Source organism: Glycine max, chromosome 18 (genome assembly GCF_000004515.6).
Source record: "Glycine max cultivar Williams 82 chromosome 18, Glycine_max_v4.0, whole genome shotgun sequence".
Taxonomy (NCBI): domain Eukaryota; kingdom Viridiplantae; phylum Streptophyta; class Magnoliopsida; order Fabales; family Fabaceae; genus Glycine; species Glycine max.
This window is the reverse complement of record NC_038254.2, coordinates 20,878,090-20,891,141: the sequence shown is the minus strand read 5'-3', so window position 1 is coordinate 20,891,141 and position 13,052 is coordinate 20,878,090. Positions and strand designations below refer to the sequence as shown.

The window sequence follows — 13,052 nt, the reverse complement described above, 5'->3', positions numbered from 1 at the left end:
AGGACTAGAACCATGGTCCTTGGAGTGAATGACACATTCCTTTATCATTACAACCATGTGGTCATTTCAATGTTTGGTGCAAAATATAATATTAATATAAGTTTTATGCGAAAATAGTTCAAAATTCAAGTTTATTCTTTTTTAATTTATTATATTTTTATACTCTTATATATTATCTTTAAAATATAATATATAAGATTAAATTTTATTTTTGACATAAATTAGAATATGTATACTTATATAAACTTTATTTTATATTATATTTTAAATGATAATATATAAGACTATAAAAATATAATAAATTAAAAATAATAAATTTTGAATTTTGAACTATTTTTACATAAAACTTATATTAATACTATATTTTGTACCAAACATTCAAATGAGTAGTTGCGTGTAGTGTAAATGAGCGTGTTTTGTCCTTCAACAACTATGGTTCTAGTCCTTCTTCAATTTTTTTTAAAGTTCTTATTTTTTAAGAAAATATTGGTAAACTTTTTAACTTTTTAAAATTCTTAATTTTACAAAATTTAATTATGACATATTTTCATGATATAAAGGGTATATGTTTATTATAATTTTTAAATAATTTTATAAAATAAAAAAATAATTTGTATAAAACACAAATTAAAAGACTAATGATAACCATGATTTATTTATCTTATTCAAATAATGTAAATATTGGTCTTTTACATAAGTTATTTTTTTAGAAGCATTTATAAGTTCTTTTATTATGGAATAGAGAAAATGTTTTCTATGTTCATTTGTTTAAAGATACAAATGGTATGACAATATTTTTAGGTGGAATATTGAAAGTGGCTGAGTTTTATTGGTTAAAATCAAATCACAAGGCTTTGTTGCACTTTTTGTAAAATAATGAATTTGAAATGAAAGTATTGATTTAAATAAGAGTAAATCAATTATCCTTTAGACATACATGATTTTGATCCAAAAGACACCGAAGTTGTTTATGAAGATGATGAGCATGCTGAAGAAGACAACATTCGTGTTTTTTATCATCCTAAAAAAATTGAGCTCTTATCAAGCAAAATGTTCTTTATTGGTCATTTTTATGTCATTGATTATGTTTAAAGTGGAAAAAAATATCATTTTATATTTTTTTAAGAGTAAAATATGTTTAAAGTCCTTGTAAAATTTTAAAAGCATTATTTTGGTTCTCATAAAGTTTTTCATATTAATTTGGTCCCTATAAAAATAAAGCATATTTTTAATGGTCTTTAATGGTAACTTTGTTAGATGGTTCATTTACGTGATTAACAAACTTAATTGTTTTCTCTCTCTTTCTTTCCAAGCACACTCAGATGACACCAAAATCCACTTTTTCTTCATTTTCCTCCTTAAACTCATCAGAAAACCCGAGAAAATCATCAAGAAAGTTACAGAAATTGCAATTTTTGGGGAGGGGGGTTTAGGCGCAAAAAATTATTTAATTTATTTAAGAAAATTTTAATCGCCGCAAATTATTTTAATTTATTTGTAATCAAATTACATGTATAAGTCTTTTATTCACATCAAAATACCATATAACAAAATTATTACTGAGGACCATAAAAGTATGTTTTCTTTTTATAAGGATCAAATTAATATGAAAAGTTTTATGAGGACCAAAATAATACTTTTTAAATTTTATAGGGATTCCAAATATATTTTATCCTTTTTTTAAAAACTTTTACAAGACATGTACTTTGGAGGATCATGAAAAGCGTGTGTGGTTATGCCCCCTTAAGTGGTTAGGGCCAAGAAAAACAAAATGTTATTTAACTTTTGGATGAAAACAATTTTTAACATTTATGTGATTAAAAGAGGATAGTGTCATTCAATCTAGTGTGTCTAAATATGAGCGGAGAAAAATACATGTTATGGTTATTAAGAATTAATTAAGTGATAATTTTGAAATTCATGCTATCAAAACATGAAATATATTTATATTTTCATTGCTTTGAACAATCCCATGAAATTCATCGTTGTTTTTGTTATATTATGGTTAAATGACATGAAGTTAATTGTTGTTTTCAATAAATTATGATTTATATCACTAGAATAACATTTCTTATATTACATTTGTTTAATAGTTTAACATTGACAATGGTTCTCTTACATCGGTAATAATTTTCTTTTATTCAATAGTATTTAACTATTTTTTGAAAACATATAATTCAATTTAATAATACAAAAAATTTACATTACATGGGTATCTTAACTAGTCATATTTAATAATACAAAAAATTTATATTTTTCAATAAATTTTAATCTATTAAAAATAATATATTTCTAACACTTCTCAGTTAATATTACCCCGTCCCTGTATAAGACTCTAATTGTCCCTTTATTGCTTGTGCCTTACCTTTCACGAGAACCACGAAATCATGAGAAAGTGCAAGAACCACGAATTCACCTTCTCATTGTTGGAAGCAAGAAATGTTCCTATAGCGTAAAGCAAAAAGCTTTTCACAAAATCATTGCCCGTAACATCCCTAATTGAATTGAGCCTATTCTCTAGAAAACTCATCACCACCTTCCTCTTTTCTTTTGTCGCACCATATGACTTCCAAATTGAAGAATGGTTCCTTTTTCGTTAACACCATAGGCTTACCAACAACTGACTAACCAAATATTATAGTCGTGTCCAATAGTGTTATCTGAATTTCACCGTTGGAGCATAGCACAAACAGGTGACCTTTATATCTGCACACATCTATAAGCTTTATTAGGAACACCTTGTTCAATGAATGGTTTAGCATTGAGAAAATGCTCTCGAAGTCAATTGATGAAATCATGGATCTCTAATTGGTTGTGAGCAACTGCACGTGCTTCGTTTGGTGTCAAAAGAATGGGGTTCATTTGAAATGGAGAAAGCCAAGTGTCAAGATTGAGTCTAAATTGAAATTGAAAATGAAATTTGTTTTTCTTACTGGTTCTTGACCTTGCGCAAGGCCGATGGTAGAGAATTTGGTGAATTTTCTCATCAAAGAATGGGGTAAGTAATTCTTTGTCGTTGCAGATTAGGATTTTTGCTTTGGTTATGTGTTGGTTATTGAATTATGAACTTAATTGGTTTGATTTGATTTATTGACGGATATGAATTGTGCAATTTGGAAATAATAATATTTTTATTTTTTTAAAATTAAAACTAAGTTTAATTATTCATTTGCTCTTAATACTCCTAATAGTTGTAATCACTTTTTCTTTCGGTCTCTATAGTTTAAAACATCTCATATAATTATCATCTTTTACACTTATCCTCACCATCTAAAGTCACCTAACTCTAATAGAGATGAACATTTTCCGTAGTTTATCATTATCAAAGTAACCCCTTGGTTTCAAAGGTGGCATTTCTGACATTGGAGAAAACTTGTGTATAGTGAAGAAAGCCTAGAGTGAGTATTCCTCAGCAACCCATGAGTTCCATTGGACGTGTGGGTCTTTTTCTTAATTCGCGATAGCCACTGTTGGAGGTGTGGGTCTTCAATATGCAACGAACATTGTTTGAGGTGGTCGTGGTTTGCGTTTGTAAAAACACTTTGGTGATGACGAATAGTAAAGTATTTCTTTTTTCGTCAAGGAGGGAGGAAGGAGATTCATTGAGCAACAATAGGAAGTTCAATGAACAACCTCATCAGATTCTTTACAAATGATGTTGGTTGATACTTGACCATGAGGAACCAAGAAGGTAAAAAAATTATAACTATAGGGACCACAGTATGTGAGCAAGATATTTTATTAAAAGATGCTAAAGATAAGTACAAGAGGATCCAACTAAAAGCACCTATACAACATTTTAACACATCATTTTAATATGGAATTCACACCACCTATATAAACTAAATTATACTTTTAGCTATTATTATTTATGACTAGGGACTCAATTAATATACATTTAAGGAACAAATTAAGAATACATTATTATACGTATAGGGACCAAATTAAGCATATTTATAAGAATCAATGGTTAACTTGTGATGATAAAGATCAAATTGGACCAATTTAATAAACTTTTACATATACACACCAAACCTTTCAGATGAAAAAAAAAATCCACGATACCTATATGAAGTAAATTATATGTTTTAACCTATTATTATTATTATTATTATTATTATTAGATAATAGATGGTGGCATTACGATTAAATTCAAATTGCAAATATTTAATTTAGCTTATTTGAATAATTGAATTTATTTAAAAGGGAGCATTGCTTTTGGAAGGTTCGAAACAATGTAGCGTGTGAGATGCATTGCATTGCAGGGTGCAAATGGTTATTTGATCCAAAGCGCGCATATAAATCGGGTACCCCCGTTCTTCTCTCTCCCTCCTATATAAAACCCTTTCATTCCATTTTACATTATTGTAAAGCATTCTTCTCTTTTCTTTCTTTTCTCTTTCCTCTCTCTCTCTCTACGCTTTCTCGTTTGAGATCCCTCAAGGTAATTTCAAATTCCGCCATCACCTTCTCTCCTCTTTCTGTTCCATATATCTACAACAACCCATTCGATTTCCCCTAATTTCATTTCCATCTTCGATGCTTTGCTTTCGTCGCTTTTAATTGCATGTGAAATGAATATTGAGCTTTTTTCGCTGTTCAATTTGGGAACTGCTTCGTTTGTTTCCTTAGGTGTTTTTTTTGTTTCGCGATCTGTTTCGATTTTTGTGTGATGATTCTGTAGATCGAAATGCGTGTTGTTTGTCTTTTGGATTGAGATCTGGCTGAATCCACTTGTTGATTTGATTGTTAATTCACACATTTAATTAATATTGATTTGGGATTTATTATTTTTTGCTGAATCGAATGATTTGGTTGAGATTTTTCTTAGGAAGCAAGTTCAATTCTGTTAATGTTGAGTGCAATTTGTGAATGTAGGGATCCACTAACTGAAGGAGCAATGGGGTTGACATTTACCAAGCTTTTTAGCCGGCTTTTCGCCAAGAAGGAAATGCGAATTCTAATGGTTGGTCTTGATGCCGCTGGTAAGACCACCATCCTGTACAAGCTCAAACTTGGAGAGATCGTTACCACAATTCCCACCATTGGTAAGTTCCTCGATTTCGATTTTCGTTATGATTATTATATAATATGTGTGTATGATGCTTCACCTATAGAATGTTGATGTGCGTACATTTTTATTGTTGATTGTAGTGACAACTTGTAGAACTATATTAGTTAAATAACTGATTTCGGAGGTTGTTACACGCTATTAGGCTTTATGATTAATCATACATTATTGAATCTGAAAACTCAGATCTCAAATGACGATGGTTATATCAAAAGCTTCTCAGTATAAAATGCTTTATATAAAATCCCGGTCCCTCCCTACCATGTTTCAGTCTAATAGGAACCCTGTCACAACCCAAATTCCCTTCATGACCGACACACAGACCAATGCCTCAGTCTAGCAAGCCATAAACTATGATGAACTCCAACTAAGAAGGGAAACATAATGTAAATTTATAAAATTCACCTTTTAAAGAAATTTCTACCAAAAAATCGACAGAACCTCCCCTAAAATATGGACATCCCAAAATAGTATATAAACCTGTATGATCATCACAAAAAATACCACCCAACAAAGGAGCTCACTTAGATCAACATAACTGCATATCACTATTACAAGTCTATAATACAATGTATCAAAGCCACTAAAAGAATTTAACAATCTAAACTTTGACATTTCATGGAATAGAAAATTCGACATTATTCCAAGCCATTGAGCGTGAAGAGTCCCATCAGAATTTACAAGAAACTCCTAGTAGAAGTGCTTAAATAGAGACAAGTATGACTACTTGAAAACAAAAGGAAGACACGATGTGAGTCATCCCTCAGTGAACAAATAACAAAGAAAGTAACAAGCTGAACATGACAATATTGGGTATAAATTATCATCCTAAGCATAAAGTGGGGTACTACTCAGACAGAACTATAATAGGCTCCCTGCCTGAAAATATATCTTTAAGATAGGCTCCCCCTGGTAATATCCAAGTCAGACTCCCTGCCTGAAAATATATCTGAGATAGGCTCCCTGCCTAATAATATAAATGTAAGGCTCCCCGCCTGTTGGTAAATATCAATGATAGGCTCCCCACCTAAAGATAAGTCATGGTGCACCAAAGCTAACACCTACTGTTGTTATCTACAGTGTTCTGTGAAAGTATTCCCTCCAAAACATTCAAAATCTAAAATCAGTTTGTTTTCATAGAATGGTTTTCAATTGAGATTTCACATAAAGATTCAATAACTTCAGTGTATTTTTCAAATCTATATCAAGTTAATGATTCAACAATGAAACAATAATATCCAAACCATAGTTTCTCCAAAATTCATAAACTAAAAATCTCAATCTTTTAAGTCATCATACAATTACATATTATGTATTTATCTCTATGACAAAACATATTATCATGTCCCTTAAAAATAATGAATATATATATTTCGAGTAAATAGCTTTAAAGGTTTCCACTTTGTAACCATTGCACATAGAGATAAAAATGATAGGGAATCATACAGACAACAATTTTAAGGAAATAGTTTAGGACTTGTTACAATCCCCATTATTTACTCAACAACTTTCGAAGATGATGGAGTTGAGGCCAATGACCGAGATTGGTGAGGTGTACACACACAATCTAGCTGGAGGAGTTGATAATCTGTTTTTTCTTCTAACCTCTACTCTTTACCTTCTTTCTATTTCCTGGTTCTTCTAACTCAGCTTCACTTCTTTCTCTACTCTCTTCTTCTAACTTAGCTTTGCACTTCTTTCTCTACTTTCTTCTTCCTAACTATAAATAGCTTTAACCAATTTTTTTATTCTCTATTTTCTTTTTTTTTTCTTTCCTATTGATACTTTTTTTGAGAAGAAATTGTTGATGCAATAGAACAAAGGAAAGCACTGAGTATTTTGAAAGCGAAACAGTGACGTTGGAGAAGCTTCCTATATAAGCTATTTTCTCCACTTTATTAATGAAAAATTGATTTTCAATTAGGGTAGCTTTCCTTTCATGCTACTCTTCGTTATTCATTTTCACTATTTTTTTTTACTTTATTATAAAATATGTGAATTACTTTTACGGTATATATATATGAGAATGATCCTCTTATGAGAGAATGAGAACGGTCATTCTCATCCGTTAGATTAAAATGTAAGGCCAAGATTAATACATTTTAAATTCAAATTTTCATTTAACCATAAAATCTCTATAAAATTTACTAAGTAGAAAATCAAATATTTTAAAGATTTAATTTACGTCAAGATCGTCACCACAACCATTACCATCGTCACAACCACCACCACCATGATCATCGCCATCACCACCGTCGTCGCCACCAACATGACCGTCACTGCCGCTGGTTATCATGTTGGTGGTGACGATGGTGGTTATGACGGTGATCACAATGATGGTGGCAACGGCAACAATGGCGGTCATGTTGGTGGCGACGACAGTGGTGATGACAGCGATAATGGTGGTAGTGGTTGCAGCGATGGTGGTGGTTGCGGTAACGATCTTGACCTAAATTAAATCTTTAAAATATTTGATTTTCTGTTTGGTAAATCTTATAGAGATTTTATGATTAAATGATGCTTTAATTTGAATTTAAGATGTTTTAATCTTGGCCTTTCATTTTAATCTAATGGATGAGAATAATCGTTCTCATTATCACATGATATGTTGTATATATATATATATATTCTTTTTTATTTACTTTTTCTTTAGAATATAAAAGCTTTGTTTCTAATTTCACTCATAATCATATTTCTTTGTTAAATTTAAATATTTTAATTTATCTCTAATTAAAAATTTAAAGTACTGTTGTTTTTAAAATGATACTTATATACTTTTTTTTTTAACAAATTATAAAAGAAAATCCTATAAAATATTAATAAGTATTTAAACTAACTTACATAAATTTCTTAATTATATATATAATTATATTTGTTTGGTTAAATTTTAAGGATATTACAGACCCATAGTAGAAAATAGAGAAAAAGAAAGGTTTTATTTCTTGACTAAAAATGAACAGAGCTAGGAGAAAGATCTCTCCTCCAAGGGTCTGCCCCTCACAAAGGGTTTCCTCTTTTCTACAACAGAGCTAATTCTCAGTTCTCAATTGATACATAACAGAATGGCGTTCCTTTCTATTCTAACCCTCTTAACTTAACCAGATCCTCTGTCCTTCCACCTTCTCTTTCTCTTATTAACTATGATTGTTCTCATTAACTATTGATATTACTATAACTACTATAATTAAAAAAATGCTTAAATATTTTTTATTTTTATCCTTGTAAGTTAATTTTTTTATTTTAGTTCCTGTAAGTTGATGCTTTTTTAATTTTGGCCCGTGAGATATTTTGTTCATTTTTAGTTCCTGTAAGTTTGTTTTTTTTTTTTTTTCCAATTTTGGTCCCTGTAAGATTCTATTTTTTTCATTTATAATTCTTATAAGCTGCCCCTTGCAGGAACCAAAATTGGAAAAAATGAAAACTTACCATACTAAAACTGAACAAAATATTTTACGAGAATCAAAATTGAAAAATCACAAACTTACAAAAACTAAAATTAGAAAAATAAACTTACAAGGATCAAAAATGAAAAATTGTAGGGTTCCTATTTTTCTATTGTTCCATAATTGGGTGAAATTATAAGATCAGCTGGATGCTGTCACTGACAATCTTATGTTTGTCTCTCTTAATTGTTTTAGGGTTCAACGTGGAGACTGTGGAATACAAGAACATTAGTTTCACTGTCTGGGATGTTGGTGGCCAGGACAAGGTTTAAACTTTAAAGTTTGATCATTATGCATTCTTAAAAATTTCTTGATAAGGCCTTCATGGTGCTTCAGTAGCTGAGTACTCATGGTTTTCTTTTGCAGATTCGTCCCTTGTGGAGGCACTACTTCCAAAATACACAGGGTCTCATTTTTGTTGTTGACAGCAATGACAGGGACAGAGTTGTTGAGGCCAGAGATGAGTTGCACAGGATGTTGAATGAGGTACTATTCGATTTAGGGTCATGATAGTTGATTTCTTTGTTTTCATGCCTGTTCATTTTAGACATTTACCCTATATTTGGATGTAGAGAAAGAAATAAGGAGAGAAATTTTTGTAAATTTAAAATTTCTTTTTGTTTGGTTGAAGAGAAAAAAGAGAGAAAAGTTGAGTTTAAGAAAAAATTTCAAAATTTTCTCTCCTCATCCGAAAGGAAAATTCTTTCACTTGCATTGACGAGGTGTAGGATCACATAATTAGATAAAATGATTGTAAACTAGTGAAGATAGAGTTTTAAATATCATATTAAATCTGAAAAAAGATTTTGTTTGTATATATATATCATTGCGCATTGCAATTTTCTGTATCTGCTATTGGTATGACTATGCTGTTAATGCTGACACATTAGTTTTCCAAATGATGTTTAGTTGCTCCCTTGGAAGATAAGTTCTTATTGGTCTTTTTTGCTTCATCTTAATGGCTATACATTTCTTTTCTTTTATGTGCTGAAATGTCATAATTTTCTTAAATGGTATTAATTTTCAGGATGAACTGAGAGATGCAGTATTGCTTGTATTTGCTAACAAACAAGATCTTCCCAATGCAATGAATGCTGCTGAAATTACTGACAAGCTGGGACTCCACTCTCTCAGACAGCGCCACTGGTAAATATTTTGATCATGACACCCTTCTCCATAACCATAACCATAACCGTTGAAATTTAACATGCTTTTGTGTTTCTTTCAGGTACATCCAGAGCACCTGTGCAACCTCTGGGGAGGGTCTCTATGAGGGTTTGGACTGGCTTTCCAACAACATAGCCAATAAGGTAGCTATTGATTTTTTTCTTGGGCATTCCACACGTTAATTTAAAATTCCACTGTGTATGATAGGGTATCGACTAGTGTTAGGACACAGGGTGGAGAGTCAGACGATTTTCCCATCACAATTGGTTTACATCAAGGGTTAACCCTTAGCCCCTACCTTTTTACCTTAATTCTGGATGTCCTCACGGAACAAATCCAAGAGATAGCGCCGAGATGCATGCTTTTTGCAGATGACATAGTCCTCTTTGGAGAGTCGAGGGAGGAGTTGAATGAGAGGTTGGAAACTTGGAGACGAGCTCTAGAAACACATGGCTTTCGCCTAAGCAGAAGCAAATCGGAGTATATGGAATGTAAGTTCAACAAAAGAAGGAGGGTTTCTAACTCAGAGGTGAAAATAGGAGACCATATTATTCCTCAAGTCACACGGTTTAAATATCTTGGGTCTGTAATACAGGATGATGGAGAAATTGAAGGGGATGTGAATCATCGCATTCAAGCAGGATGGATGAAATGGAGAAAAGCATCGGGGGTGTTATGTGATGCAAAGGTACCGATCAAGCTAAAGGGAAAGTTTTATCGGACTGCGGTAAGACCGGCGATTTTGTACGGAACAGAATGTTGGGCGGTCAAGAGCCAACATGAGAATAAAGTAGGTGTAGCGGAGATGAGGATGTTGCGGTGGATGTGTGGTAAGACTCGACAGGATAAAATTAGAAACGAAGCTATTAGAGAGAGGGTTGGAGTAGCGCCTATTGTAGAGAAGATGGTGGAAAATAGACTTAGGTGGTTTGGGCATGTAGAGAGAAGACCGGTAGACTCTGTAGTGAGGAGAGTAGACCAGATGGAGAGAAGACAAACAATTCGAGGCAGAGGAAGACCCAAAAAGACTATAAGAGAGGTTATAAAAAAGGATCTCGAAATTAATGGTTTGGATAGAAGTATGGTACTTGATAGAACATTATGGCGGAAGTTGATCCATGTAGCCGACCCCACCTAGTGGGATAAGGCGTTGTTGTTGTTGTTGTTGTTGTATTATACAAGCTGCTTCAGTATATGTATTTATTTATCTTAACTCTAAGTGTACAATTCTTTTTCTATATAATCATAACATTATTCGTTGCCTTTCTAAGTTTTATCAATCGAAAAAAGGTGAAAGTTTTCTGGAACTGTGCTGATTTTTTTTTCTTGTGATTATCATTGCAGGCTTGATGCTTTTTGGGTGTCTTGTGGATGCAGGGGTGAATATTATCTGGTTTTGTTTTTTGGTTCTCTTCTGAGACACATTGGCTTTATGTTCATGTTTTCTGGTTTAGGACATCTTGATGGCTAAAATTATAGCAGGAATTTGTTTCATGGGATGTCTAATACTTTTGAGTTTTTTTATTGGGCTTGGATTCAATGTTTATAACTGTAATTGATACCAATCAATGTGCCATCCCATTGAGCTTTTATTTTTTTATTTTGCTAATACTCCTCCCATGATTATTATTGCGCGATACCCAAAAAACATGAGAAAACTTCTCTTAACTAAATCTTTAAATATTTGTAGTGCTCGATGATACAGCATTATGCATCCTTCTTTGCCATAGTGCAACTAGCCAAGACATTTTTATATTTTTCGACAATCACTAAAGTACTTGTCCCTCTGTTGCTCCACTGTAGGATAAACCCAATACCTTATATTGGTGTAATTTCTATCTCATGCTTTAGGGTAAAGGCCTTAATGAAGTTGCGCTTCATTTTACATCCTAGTTTATAATGGGTGTATTCTTTTCTTTGTAAGCTAGTAAAACGCATTTTCTAATCTGTAAAGAGACTTGAATTTTAACATTAAAAAGATGTTTCACGGTGTAAAATAAGATTACTTGATACAGTGCTTGCACTCAATGTGCTTGAAAAAAGTATTACGTTTTTCACTATATAGCTATCACTCATTATTTTGCGTTTTTAATTGGAGCAAATATCAGTAACACTCCTTGGTTTTATGCAATTATACATAATTTTTACTTTTGTTTCTCCAAGAGGGATTGTTAGTATAAGGCATGAAGGGGTGTCATGGTAATATTTTCGAACATATAAGAGGGTATAAATGTAATGTTTTCAAATTTAAAGGAAGGTTAGTGTAGAAAAAAAAAAAAGACGGATTATGTGTAATTAGATGAAACTGGTATATTTAATGTTGTATCATCTATTCATTTCTTTTTTAATTGTTATCGTCTATTCATTTCATCTGGTATATTTAATGTCACGTTATTTAACTTTTAAATTTATTGTTCTGGGACACATATGAGTGCTTGGAAAAGGTACTGGTATTTTATTTGCTCTAAAATACGAAAACATTTTTTTAGCATATTTATTTTATTATTTTCATCATCTATTTATTCTATGGTGTACATTTAGTTTATGTGGTTTAGTTTACCAAATTGACTTAAAAAAAAATTAGGAACCTAACTTAGTAATGTTTGACTTTGTTTATTTATTTTTTTTTTTGCTAAAATGTAATTTTCATCTTCTTATTTTTTTAATTATGTGATTTTATCCTTCCTATTTTTTAATTGAGATATTTCATTCACACTTTTAAGAATATGTGATTTTAATTATTTCATTTTTAATTAATACATCTCATCTATCTCGTCTCTTCTTTTAAAAAATTCATAAATTTAGTTTCGTGTAACTCATTTTAAACCTTGACATGTATTTTTTAATTACCTTTTTATATAAATTAAGTTTATCAACATTAAATAATATAAAAAATATTTATCATGTGACTTAAATCCGTGAATGTTTTAAGAGTAAAGGATGAAATATCTCGATTGAAAGATAAAAGGACTAAAATCTTGAATTTTAAAAAATAAAAAGATGAGAATTACATTTTTATTTTTATTTTTTTATATTAGAAACTATTTTAAGTAAAATTGAAAATAATTGCTTAATTTTTAATATTTATATTTTTTTCTTATATTATTTTTAATTAAAATTATCATAAAAACCTCTATTTGCACTTATCATAAAAACCATTACATTAGATTTTATTTGTCACTGACAAATCCATTGTTTGAACGATTTCTTCATATAGTATGTTCTAACCATGGTTGGAATGATTACTTGCAACTATGTGTGTGTGGACACATGTTCTTAGTCCACGTCATATATCCCGTTATGTATCAGAGAGTCTCCAAACATGCTTAGCACGAATAAAAATTAATTGGGTTGCAACGAGGTGAAGTGAA

At 31.1% G+C, this 13,052-nt stretch overlaps 1 protein-coding gene across 2 annotated transcripts; it reads left to right on the top strand.

Annotated features, from left to right (window-relative positions):
* The first annotated feature begins 4,309 nt into the window (after positions 1–4,309).
* On the top strand, positions 4,310–11,277 carry LOC100306021 (uncharacterized). Of its 2 annotated transcripts, none has more exon segments than NM_001249455.2 (7): positions 4,310–4,444; positions 4,879–5,048; positions 8,710–8,780; positions 8,881–9,000; positions 9,542–9,660; positions 9,743–9,824; positions 11,026–11,277. In NM_001249455.2, coding segments are annotated over 6 exon segments (546 nt in total). In that variant the 5' UTR covers positions 4,310–4,444; positions 4,879–4,900; the 3' UTR covers positions 11,032–11,277.
* Positions 11,278–13,052: the final 1,775 nt, after the last annotated feature.